The 12,305-nt window shown below is 47.1% G+C and overlaps 1 protein-coding gene across 1 annotated transcript in view; it reads right to left on the reverse strand.

Moving 5' to 3' along the window:
* The window catches only part of SLCO3A1 (solute carrier organic anion transporter family member 3A1), a 267,397-nt gene that overhangs the window by 30,684 nt on the left and 224,408 nt on the right, over positions 1 to 12,305 (reverse strand). Inside the window, exons 6-8 of the mRNA XM_019504044.1 lie at positions 9,527 to 9,725; positions 8,376 to 8,514; positions 2,659 to 2,834 (exon numbers count right to left, since the gene is read on the reverse strand). Coding sequence (XP_019359589.1) covers positions 2,659 to 2,834; positions 8,376 to 8,514; positions 9,527 to 9,725 — 514 coding nt within the window. The remainder of the gene's footprint in view (positions 1 to 2,658; positions 2,835 to 8,375; positions 8,515 to 9,526; positions 9,726 to 12,305) is intronic.

Consider the following 12,305-nt stretch of genomic DNA (forward strand, 5'->3'; position numbering starts at 1 on the left):
TGCATGGGAATATATGTTTGCAGCCACAGATGTTCCATACAATGCACTAAACGTAACTAAAAAATTGCTTTTGTTGCTGTTGACATATTGGGCCAAATCCAGCAGGGACCTAAACACCTCTCATTGCTCCTAACATTTTAACCTCTGCTGATGTACGTGTTGACCGAGACTAGCTCATTTAGTCCAGCCTTGGGTCTCTTTTATTTTCACATGTTCCTAAAACATCTTCATGAAGCCACAGCTTTCAGCTATTGCTGAAACATCTTCCATTCTGCCACCTTACTGATTTTAGCATTAAAATCTTTAGCCCCTGTGAAAAGGACCAAAACAGAACTTTTCTCATCCCCGTTCCTTTTCTGGGTGGCTGTGTCAGAAGCCTAAGCCTTCTCTACCTCACCCCTTCCAGCATCATTTTTCCTACCTGTCCATACTCAGGTTGCCTCAGGTCCATTCACCAAGTCAGTATTATACACTGAACTTGGGGGAATCCTACCAGGGCTGAACGTGCCACTGCTGAACATAACAGAGACCTGAAGAAACAAAGGAAGTGACCTGCACACCTGAATTCATGAACTGGAGACGAGGCATCCAAGAAGGATCTGCCCCCCTTTCAGATATCTCATGAAGTGGCCAGATTTTCAGAAGACCCCATCATTCAGCAGCTCCCAATCTTCACAGAAGGTTGAGCTCTTTTGCAATTAAAGAATTATTTTTTGCAAAAAAATCTTGTTATTCTAATAAAAGATATCATTTCTACTACGAGTCCTGATTGCTTCTTTTTGGTGTCTACTGGGGAGCTAAGCCCTTATTAAGCAGCACGGGTTTTGATGATCTGAGTCTCCGTCTTGTAACACAAATTCACTCCAAAGGCAGTGCTGATTTGCAGGGTTCACAGTTTATCAGCATAGATCTTTTCCCAACTTAGGTTTACTAATGTACTGCTTGGTCTTGATTTATAGCCGATGTTAAGCTATGTTCAGTTTTATTATTTTTGCATTTGTATGAACTGTGGTACTGGAGGTGAATGCATTTTTTGAATTTTTATAATGCGATTAGCAATAGTCAACAGAGTGAATGCTACTTAAATGTCAGGGATGCCTGGGCCAGTCAATGGCTATTCACAATTCAGAGAAAGCCCTGGCTGGCAGAAGGGAAGTTAATCTCTGAGAATTTGCATTTGGGATGGATAAGCATATCCATCAGCCAGAGAGGCAGTGATACATATTTGGGCAGAACTGTCAATCCCAGACAACCATGGTTTACATTTCAAAGGGGGGAAGCCTTTAGCAAGGGGGAACCATTTGCAGAAGCTGGACACCTGAAAGGAATAGCAAGCAAATACTGATATTTCTCACCTTTGAAAAGGATAAGAGAGGGATGACACCTCTTGTGAATGACTGTTAGCTAAGGAAATTGGATTGGGGGCTATCTGGCTGGGAAGGTGTAAATATTCCGATATGTCTTAGATATAATTGTAAATCAGCAATGCCACCTGGCCTGACAGGCAGATACATGTCTGTGGAGAGAAACTCATCTGCATAACGCAGACATGCTCCTCAAGAATTGAACAGAATATACATGAGTGAATAAGGTGATGGCCCTTAAGGGACGCCTTGGGAGAAGCTTCTTTGCTAAAGATCTTTGAGTGATTTAGTCCCCCAGCTGGCAGACCTGGGATAACCACTATGTCAAGCTGAGAAGCTACTTCCAGGGAAATACTCCATCAGGAGAGAGCTATACAGTCACCTGGGCCAAGAAAGAGGTATTGCATTTTAGTAAAAGGAGGAGGGTGAGATCCTTCTCTGATGTTGTGGGGGTTATTTCCTTGTATTCAATTTGTACAATTTCTGGTTGCATGTTTATGTGATTGATCTTGCTTGAGGGATAAATCTTTTTGTTGCTTCATTTACCTTACTGCTTGCCTCTGGTAAAGCTGATTTGCAGAGCAATTGCTGGTAGCTCTGAGTGGAAGAGAGGACCAACAATTTTGTACAAACCGCAGGGTTATGCCTCATAAATCGGCAAAACTTCCTTTGCTAGAGCTGCAGGACCTGGACCGAGATAGACAGAGCTAAGGCTCACTGGGGGCAAGATGCAATGTGAGAGGCAAATCTTAGTTAGTTTTCAAGCTTCACAACAGTGGAGGGAGGTTGGGGGCAGAAGGAGACCCTGACAGTGGAAGAGCACACACCAACTGCAGATGCTTCCTCAGCCTGAGGATGGCTATTTATACCTGAAAGCTTGCTAAGAAGAATTTTTCCAACTATCTGAGTTGGTTTAATAAAAGATATCAGGTTTACCCAAAGAACCTTGTCTGCTGATGTCCTTAGACCAACACGGCTACAACCTACACCCCTGTTTGTGACAATCCTATTGAAGGCCAAAGGAACTCTGGTCACCATTAGTGTAGCTAACAAACGAAGAGGTGGGTACTGGCGTACTCAAATCTCTGAGATCCACTGATCATCTGTGTCTCCCATTGGTTTGAATGGGGTCAGAGGCCTGGGGAAACCAGGATTCCACCTGATGGAAGGCAGTAACATCCAGACCTTGAATGAGACACCCCACAGGAGCTTTTCTGTGCTCAGGTAATCTTCTACAGCCTGCTGGAAACAGCAATGAGCTGTAAGCAGTGACTCACCAGCTCCTGAGCCTTACCTGATCAGTATGATAACCGACGGTGTCTGTGCCATGGCTCCAATCATGCTGCAAACACACATCACGCAGAGGAATGTCAGGAAGGCTTCTTGGCAACCAGGACTGGGGCATTTTCCGGGCACGACTGTAGCGTTCTCGGCTGGGACCAAGCTGAGGCATGCGCAGCCAGTGAGATTCTGCAAAAAGCACATGGCACAGGGTTTAGTGAGAACAGATCCCACCCCCTCCCCCCACCCTACAAGACCTGGCTTTTTACACGGGGGATGCTGCCAACTGGCATTTCCATTTACTCCAGCGGTAAATTAACTAACTGCTAATAAAGTCGCTTGTTGAGCCAGTTGGGAAAGGCTTGCAGTTTTCAAAAGAGCACCGGCTCTGATTCATTCTAGCAGCCAGGTAGCTCCTTCCCTGCCTTATTCTTTTCTTCCTCTCCTTTCAAGTCTTGCAAACAAACGCTGCGGCAAGAAAATTGCCATCAAGTTAAACCCTTGTGAAGAGAAGAAAGAAAAGGATCTGTGGCCCTGCGTCATGACAAAAGTGTCACCAGATTAAGGTTATAATTACTTTCCAATCTACACCTCTGTCTTCCTGACTGTTATAATTAAATCACTGTAATAAAAAGAGGTAAATCTGCAGCTCTGCTTGCTGCTGCTGCTTGGCTGTCTCATTTGGGTGCCTGGTACGCTGGGAAAGGAGAGGCCACGATGTGTGTACCTTCTTGCGATGAGCTAAGTACCAAAGGGGTGGTGGCAGAGACACCGGTGATAATGGCCTTCAAATGTATTATGGGACTAATAGATGCCATCCAGTTGAGAAGGATTTGTGCAGAGCTGAAAGGTGCCGTCAGGCAAGCTAAACTTTATCAATATGCGCTCAGAAAGAAAAAGAAGCCACCACATTCCCTTTGATCTTTCCTGCAAGCAAAGGATGTCAGAAGAAGATTTGTTTGCCTGTCAGATTATTATTTTATTTTTTTGTGCTCACCCTGCTGAAATTTCGGAGCGGGGGAATGTCAGCACAATTAAGGCCCACAATAATAGCAAGGAATCCCTTAATGAATACAGAGCAAAAACTATCATAAATGATTCATGGCTTGTCTCTGCCAGGCAGCTGGCTTTGCAAGTCACATGTTCATAAGGAAACGAGAACACCAGAAAAAGATAATAAAATAACATACAAAATCCAGAAGCCAACTCCCCCCTTAGGTTCAAAGAGAGCTTCCTTGGCTTTTAGGCTGGGTCTTATTTAGGGCTTCACAACAGCAGATGTTCTAGTTCAATGCCTCCACAGATACCAACAGGGACTCCAGCATCTCCTTGCTGACACTGATCCCTCTCTGTACGGGAGTCAAGCATTTCTTTTGAAAATCACTTTGGCAGACACAAGCCCACAGGACTCCTGGAACCACATTATACTACAGCATGAAGACAGGTGCCCGTTTGTCTGTAATAAGCACCTCTCCTTCCAGCCTGAAACAGCCACCTGCCAGATGGTCAGAATGAGGGCAACTAGTACATACAGTGCTGTCCTTACACCAGTCCAATGTGGACAGACTGCAATGCCGCTAGTTGGACTTGTGCTCGCAATTTATGGGGGCAAACCTCATTGGGATAAGCACCATCTAACATCAGCCTACCACTTCACTGGCAATGTGCTCATGCTGGAGTCCTGGTATAGATAAGACCCAAATCAATTCTGCTGGCATACCTGTTATGGGAAAGGCCTTATTGTGCACAAAAGCCAAGGGAGTCTCAGGCATATACGTGGAATTGGCTTAGTCCCTGCAGCTGAAACCCAGTAGGAAGGAGGGACGCGGCTCTTATGTTCAGTGGCCAGATTCTGTCCTGACTTACGTGAAACCAAATCTGGTGTGAATCCAGCAGAGTTACACTGGTGTCAGGTAAGCAGGATGTCAGAACTGGGTCTCAATTAGACATATGTATTGGGCTAGGATGTACTTGAGGTGTATTACAGAGGGTACTGGGAGCAGCTTAGTAGCTGCAAATCTGACTGGGGCAAAAATCATCCCAGGCAACTGGAGCCCCAGGAGTACTCTCCACTCCAGGTGTGTCTACCTCCTCTGCTGAGACCTGTTCCCCTCTATCCTCTTGCAGTCTCCTATGGCAGTGCAACACAGCTTGTTGCGACTGCAGCACTGTGCAGGGTGCCCAATCCAGTCCTTACCTAGGAGATCTTTGATCGTTTGTTACTGACATTATAGCATGTGCTACAGCAACACACTGGCATCAAACACAGAAACATCAAACGTGGAAACATCAAACACAGATGCTCACCCTCTTTCTGTGAAGAGGCAATACTTTGCTCCACATGCCAAATCACTATCGAGTCCCACAGAATGCTTTGCAATCCTGTCGCCACTTGGTTGCAAATTTATCATCATCTTCCTGCAACTCGAAAGCTTACTGCCTGAGCACTGGATTTTTATATGTGGCAAAATTTACACATACAACTGGCTCAACTGCTTGTGGAAATTATGAGGGGAAACTCCCCATATTTGTGTTATCAAAAAAAACTAATAAAATTGGCAGCAACTGGTGAGCAATGGTTGGTATTTCAATGTAAAGCCTTAAGGGTGCCAATACACATGCAGTGAGGCTGCCCCATAATTACAGCGCGTTGGAGCAGTCTCGACTAATTGAGTCTGCTGAAGTGTGGTAATTAGCATGCTCCAGCAAATTCCAGTGTCATGGGTATCACTGTCCCTGTGCTGAAAAATGGTGGCAGGGGTGCTTTAACTAAAGCTCGTTCAACAAGCTTTAGTTAAAGCACCCTCGCTACCATTTTTCAGCCCAGGGATGCTGATACATGTGATGTTCTGTGTGCTTTAATTAGAATGGTTCTTGGAGCCGCTCTAATTAAAGTACCCCACCCCCACTCCCAAAGCATGTGTATAAACGCCCTAAGAGTTCAGTGCTGTAACATCAGGTTTGGAAATCATGTTCTTCTTGCCAAAGGGGTAATTGAAAACCACCACCATGCAACAAACAAGATATACGGTCTATGGCTCAGGTCTCAAGGGTCATTGATAGCTGTGGAATGGTTAGAAAGAGAATTTTCTGAAATGAAAGAGCCGTTTCTTTCCCCCTTTAGCACTAGTAAACCCAGAGCCTTAGGCTCAACTGCACCTCTGCAGACCAACTTAATCACAGAGAACAATGGTGTCTAAGACAGACAAACTAACCGAGTGCTACAAACTACATCAGAAGTTGTCCACAGAGAGGAAAAGCTGGGAAACAAACAATGGGGTAACGTTAAATAAAGCATTCAGAGAACTTTATGTCCCTGTAAAAAGCAACCCTTGGCTCATCACAAGCATATAACATCCACAAGGCCTTCTAGACAGGTCATTACATGGATTATGGGTTTAAAACTTGGTTTGGCAATTTGGCTTTGCCTCAGGGCCACTGTTTGGCCAAACCAGTCCATAATTCTTGATAATGTCCTTTCCAGAGGATGCTATTGCTTCTGTAACTCACGCCCAGAATGTTACTGCCAGAACCCCAAGATGATGATGAAGTAAACCAGGAAAGACAGAAAGAGACTGTGGGAGAGCAAGATGTTTGCTAGGTGGGTTTATATTTGTGATATGTTAGGCATTGTAGTTATATAATGAGCAGGAAGACCTGACACAATCATTGGAGACACATGCCGTGCTTCCTTTACAATGCTCTGTTTTAAGCAATGAAAAGTTTGCCGTAAGCAGAATCAACATAAATTTCACATTTATGCTCTGCAAGTAACTAGTTAATTTTTTTCCTTGCCAACGACCTGGCATAGTGGGCAGACATCTTTCTACTGATGCTTTGTTCCATGTCAACGGTGTTAGGGAGCAAAATTGGGCATAAGGTTAATGCCAAGGAAATGCAGGAGATTAACACATGCAGCTTTTGCAATTTTGTGTGCAATGTCCTGGCCTAAAATCCTCTTCAAAGACCTAGATGTTGGCATCCTTTGCTGCTGCTGAGAGGTTGGCTGTGAAACCATGTCATTGGTCCTGGGCCCATGGGTCACACAGACAGAGATCTTATACTGCAGTCACTAGAGGGTGGAAGAGAGGCTGACACAAATCCAGCCTGTCGCCAAAACAGATGCACCTGCGCATGTAAAGTAAAAAAATCCCCATGTAGCACCTGTCCACTGAAATTCTGACTGAAGATGCCAGTGAGGTCAGATGCAAGGGCTGGTACCCTGCAGGGTGGCTAAATGGCAGGAGATTTCTGCTGTGCGCCATGACTCATTGCTTATTAGCAGTGAGCCCTTGTCTCAGCCTCCTGGTTGTTCCAGGCTTGTGTGTTCCTTCATGGAGGGAACTGAGGGCATGAGATGCACCTCACTGTTCAGCTTTAATGCCCATCTTTCTCTGCCCTCCTCAAGCACCAACCTGCTTTTTTTTGAGTTGCCTGCCTCCTCTCACACACCCAGTAGCTGTACAGCACATCTGTCTCTGGACTGGCACAGTGGAGATGGGCAGGAAGCTGTCCTTTGTTTTTTGCGAGATGTAATGATTTCCCAGTTTCTGCTGGGGTGGCTTAGGATTAAAAGTGAGCAATCTACATGGTATGCTCACTAGAAAGGAGAGGCAGAGCATTGAGCATATCAGAGGCAGGGCCAGTGGGGGGAACCGCAAAGCAATACAGTTTCACAAATAAAGAAGGGCAAAGCAGAGCAGGGATAATTGGATATGGCGCGCTGTGCCGTTTCGGCAGCCGTGAGCAGCCACTGCACCCAGTCTCATTTAATAAGATCCCGGGTACGCAGAAGAACAAGGGGCCTGGAGTGCTTCAGAAGAGATTTCTGGCCAATCTATCTTTTGTTATCTCACTTGTAGCACTAAGGATCCTAGTATCCATGGAGCCCCTTTAATTCCTGCAGTGATCAGTCTTAAGATAGCAAAGCTGTGATAATAATAAAAAAATAATGGGACAGTCTTTTCAGGCATTTCTTTCCTCCCCCACCACCCAAAAAAAAATAAAAATCCCTCATCTTAAAAGGCATCATAGGAGATTCTGAGTCACTAAAGAGCTGGTCTCCTTCCCCAGAGAGGGTTTGTTCTTTAAATGAAACAAACCCAGAGACAGTGAGACTGAATAAACAGAGTGCCTGTGGCTATCAATGTGAGCTGGAATCCCTGCTGCTCCGCTGGTCCTCTGTTCTCGACTCTGGCTGAGAAGGGAGAATAGAGAAAAAGTGGTTGAAACAGCAGAGGAAAAGGAGGAAAGGGAAGGAAGCGGGAATGAGGAAGGCAGGAGACGATGGAGAGCAGAGGAATTAGGGCCTGTGAAGAAACAGGAATGAGGAGAAAGAGGGGAGGCAGCAGGAAGCAAGCGATCTTTCTATAAGCGGCCAGGCGCAGAACCCGTGAGTCCCTCCAGGTGGGTCTGGACTCTGCCACAGGCCCAGGCTGGTCACTCTGGGGTCTGACAGATCTTTATGTGATGTAGGGAGACTGTCAGAGACATTTATGTGAGCGAGTGAAAGATGGCCTATTCAGTTGCTCTCACTCTTAGGTGAGAAGATGCGGCTAGGGGGCTTCAGCCACTGTTGTGTGAAAATGAGCAGCTCTGTACAGGATATACTCCAGTCTTGCACATCTGTATCTCGCTCTGTCTCTCTCACCCACACATACACATGCACACACACACACAAACCCACCCGCGCAGATGGCTAGGAGACACTGAGTAAATCAGGACAATTACCGTGCTGTTGCAGCCAGCAAAGCAGGCGGATAAGTACGTGATCCCGTCTGCCCCACAGACTGGAGTGAAGGAATCGGTTTGGCATTCACAGTTGTTATTGCAGGGGGAATATGGGTCCAAGGGTGAGGTCGGAGTTGCGCTGTAAAAGAAGCAGAGTCAGAAATGCATGGGGAGTGCCATGACCCCCACTTGCTTCCTCAAGCAGCGCTGCATGACAAAGGCTTTGGGAAGCCAACAACTGGAAACATACGGCATGAGGGGCAGCAGAAAAAAACTCTAGGTCATATACTCTGACACCGACAAAAACACACTACCCCTTCTGGTGCCATCATCTCTCTAGGGTAGCTCAGGACTGAGAGGGGGAATTTTAAGTGAAGTTGCACAAGACACATTTTAGCACTGCGCAGCCCAAGGCTAGCAGCGCTCCAAGGCAGGAGCGGCTGGACGGTGTGCATCTAGCATAGGAAGAACTAGTAGCAGAGAGGGACCCCATCACATCCAGAGAACCCTGAAATAACACAGCCTCATAGTGTCCCATCAGCTCCACAGGGCACACCAGGTCCTAATGTGCCACCGAAAATGCAGCCAGGCAGTGAGTTGGGCAGCAGTAAATAGCCAAGTTTACAAAAGGATGTGCCCCATTTCACCCTGAAATCCTCAGTCAGGCACTCAAAGGTAAGCGATCTCTCTGATTCTCAGCAGTGGCGTGTACCCGTGATTCTGCCGACTTTGGCAGTGGGAGTAAGTGTCCACAGCTTGTAAATAACTGACCTTCTGTCTCCTGCCACTTGGGCTGAGCCCAATGGAAGTTACTTCCTACGTTCCTTTTTATGACTTATTTCCTAGCACTTCTGTGATACAGGGTACATTCAGCCAAGGTGATACCGGCTGCAACATTAATGACTTTAGTGGCGTTTCCCTCATGCAGCCCCTCGTGTATGCGTGCAGCAGTCTTGTTAATCTGTATTGTTACTTAGCCCTGGAGGCACTTGAATATTTGAGTGATGGCTGCAATAAAAGACAGCCAGACAGAAAACCAGAACGGATACAAGCAGATTAGCTGAGGTAACGTGCCACTGTGCTTTACTGTCCAGCCAGGATAATGGGCTGGTGGGTGTGAGGGATGGAGGTGAAAATCAGTGTGCACTCACTTGTTTCCATAGGGAACAGTAACCCCAGCAACAGGACCTGTGTCACAGCCCAGGAAGAGGAACGAGACGTAACAAGCTGTGGACACCAGGTTAACTAGCATGGCCATCCTGATGGCTCCGAGTGCAGACAGGCTGAGCTTCTTCACCAGGAGACCGCCCAGGAATATGCCCAGACATGCACATGGGATTGCTGTCATGCCTGAAAGAGGAAGAAAAGGTTAGGGAGAGGCATGATGGGACAGTCAGAGCTGGAAGACCAAACTGTAGAAGGACGCACGGTTACTTTTCAGTGACTATCTCAGGGTGCTGGTGACAGGGAAAACCCCTCACGGTGAGCAGTGCCAATGTGGGGAAGCATCCCAGAGACTAGATGCTTATCTGTGCATGCACGGTCTTCTCAGGAGCAAGCAGTTTCCCGGTTTGAGAGGACGATGGCAAGACAACCTCGTCTGGTCCCCACTCTTCCTCCTTACCATGCCATCTGGTGCAGACCTCTCCATCTGCAATTCTACCTACAGCCCAATTTTTTAATGATCCAAACCAGGGCTGTCCAGTGTCTATATGGCCAGGCTCTGAATGCCTCGCGGGCTACATCAGCAGGGCCTGTATCACGCATGGGCCATGCCAGCAAAAGCCACAGCCTCCCAGGTGGCACAATGTGGTGACATTAGCCTTCCACTGCACTATGTGCCTGTACGGACCCCTTCCTCCCCCACAGCTGCACTGTGTGTCCCCCCCACTGCACTGCATGGGGTGACCCTCTCCTCCCACTCTCCCCACATTGCATCATGTACCCTCACAGCTCCAGATTCACCCTCAGCTTCCCACGTGACACACCACGCTGCCCCACTCCCTGAGGAGTGGGTAGAAAGCAACAGCCAGAGGAAGGAAGGGGAGCCCAGAGACTCTGCTGCAGCCAGTGGGATGGGGGAAGCAACAGCCAGGCAGAGGTCCTGGGGTGACAATTTAACCCCTTACTGGCTCCATGATGCCCCTGGGTCACCAGCTGAACAATCCTGCTCCAGTTCATATAGCCCCTGTGGCAAGTGCCTCCCACGTAGTCTAACAAATCTCATCCAAGATTTGCAAAAGGGACTAGGGATTTTGGTTGCCCAACTCAAGGCTCCTCAAAGAGGCCTAATCTAAAGGATTTCACTGATCAGTGCTGTCTGAAAAGCTAGCTTCTTTAAAGACCTTTAAGTTTGGTTCTCACACTCCCTAGTCACTTTGGAAAGCTGCTGAAGGAAATGTCTCACCATGTTGGGCCTTTTCTGGCTCACTGCCCCCCACCTCCCACTGCTGCTAGTTATACCCAAAGGCCTTGTGTTGACATGACAAGCTGAATCTAAATTCTGCAGCAAGGTCGCTGAATGTGAAGACCCTCATGAGCAGTAGCTGGGAAATGCTACACTAAGTTCATTTAAATTAAAAATGGAGAGGAGCCAGCAGCAGGACAGCAGCCAACAAGTTCTTTAGTGTGATATTAAAATCAGAAGCTGCTCGAAGCATGACCAGGATGCATCTGATGGGCTATGAGAACAGCTGCTTGAGGCCCTTTTGTTGGCTGCATTTCCCATTTGAAATGCACCAAACTGAGGTGGAGATGAGGGCTTTCCAGAGGAACTGGGCTCCCCGTCTGTGCAGACAACTGTAGCCATTAGGCAGGCATAGATCTTAGCTAGATAAGCACCTCTGCTCCTTCGGGCCCATTGACCCCAAAACACTGTGGATAGCTGTTGGGGATTTCTGCTTTAGGTCAGGACATTTAAAAGGTGGCCTTTGCTGTATCCCATTGCAGCTCACAAAAACAGATTAAATCTAGAGAAACCATCATGGTTTAGCATGGCCTAATGTGTTGAGCACAGGACTGAGAGGGGAGCTTTGGTTCTTGGCTCTGCTGTGGATTCACTGGGTGCAGCTACACACAATTAATGTGCAGCAATAAACTTTGGCACATATTGCACCAGAGTTTATTGCTCACGGGCACTGCGTTTAAACGACCACAGCACACTGAGCCAGGTTGGTGCACCCCCAGCTGTCAGAGGGTCCGGGGGGTCAGCCTGCCAGCCCAGGGCTGCTCCTGGCTCAACATGCTGCAGAGGGGATGGCTGGGGCACAAGGGTATTCCAGTGTGGGACTAGCTGGCAGGCATTGCCTGCATAAATCATTCTTGTGCCTCAAGCAGCCCCATCAGCATCTACACATGCACTTCTGCACACTAAAAAAACTCTGCAGTAGGCTAGCACTTGAATTTACAAGTACAGTAAAAAGTCATAAATCTAGTTTTCAAATTCCAGGGTTCTCAAAAATCCGGCACGTTAAAAAAAGTACACTACATCCAGGAGTAGCCAGTCCCAGGGCAGCGGCCACACAGTTTCAAAAATCCAGAATTTTCAAATTTCCAGCAGGTGCTAGATCCCAAGGATGCCGGATTTATGAGGTTATACCGTACTATCCTATGGTAGATTTTATTATTTGACTGCGGCCTAATGGGGCACATGTGCACACACTGAGATGTTTACTGCAGAGCTAATCAGGCAGCTCCACAATAAACGTGTCATGTAGACATGCCCACTAAGTGCTGTCAGCCCATTCATAAATTTGGGTGACTCACTGTTTGGGTTACCAAGTTTTTGACAGCGTGGGCTTAATTTTCAAAAGGGTAGAGCACCCCTGATTCCTCAGAAACTCAACTGCTGCTGTATAAACCATAAAATCACAGAAAGTGAGGGTTGGCAGGGACCTCAGGAGGTCATATCTAGTCCAACCCCCTGCTCAA

Source organism: Gavialis gangeticus, unplaced genomic scaffold, assembly GCF_001723915.1.
Source record: "Gavialis gangeticus isolate Ggan-Ray unplaced genomic scaffold, GavGan_comp1, whole genome shotgun sequence".
In the NCBI taxonomy this organism is placed as follows: domain Eukaryota; kingdom Metazoa; phylum Chordata; order Crocodylia; family Gavialidae; genus Gavialis; species Gavialis gangeticus.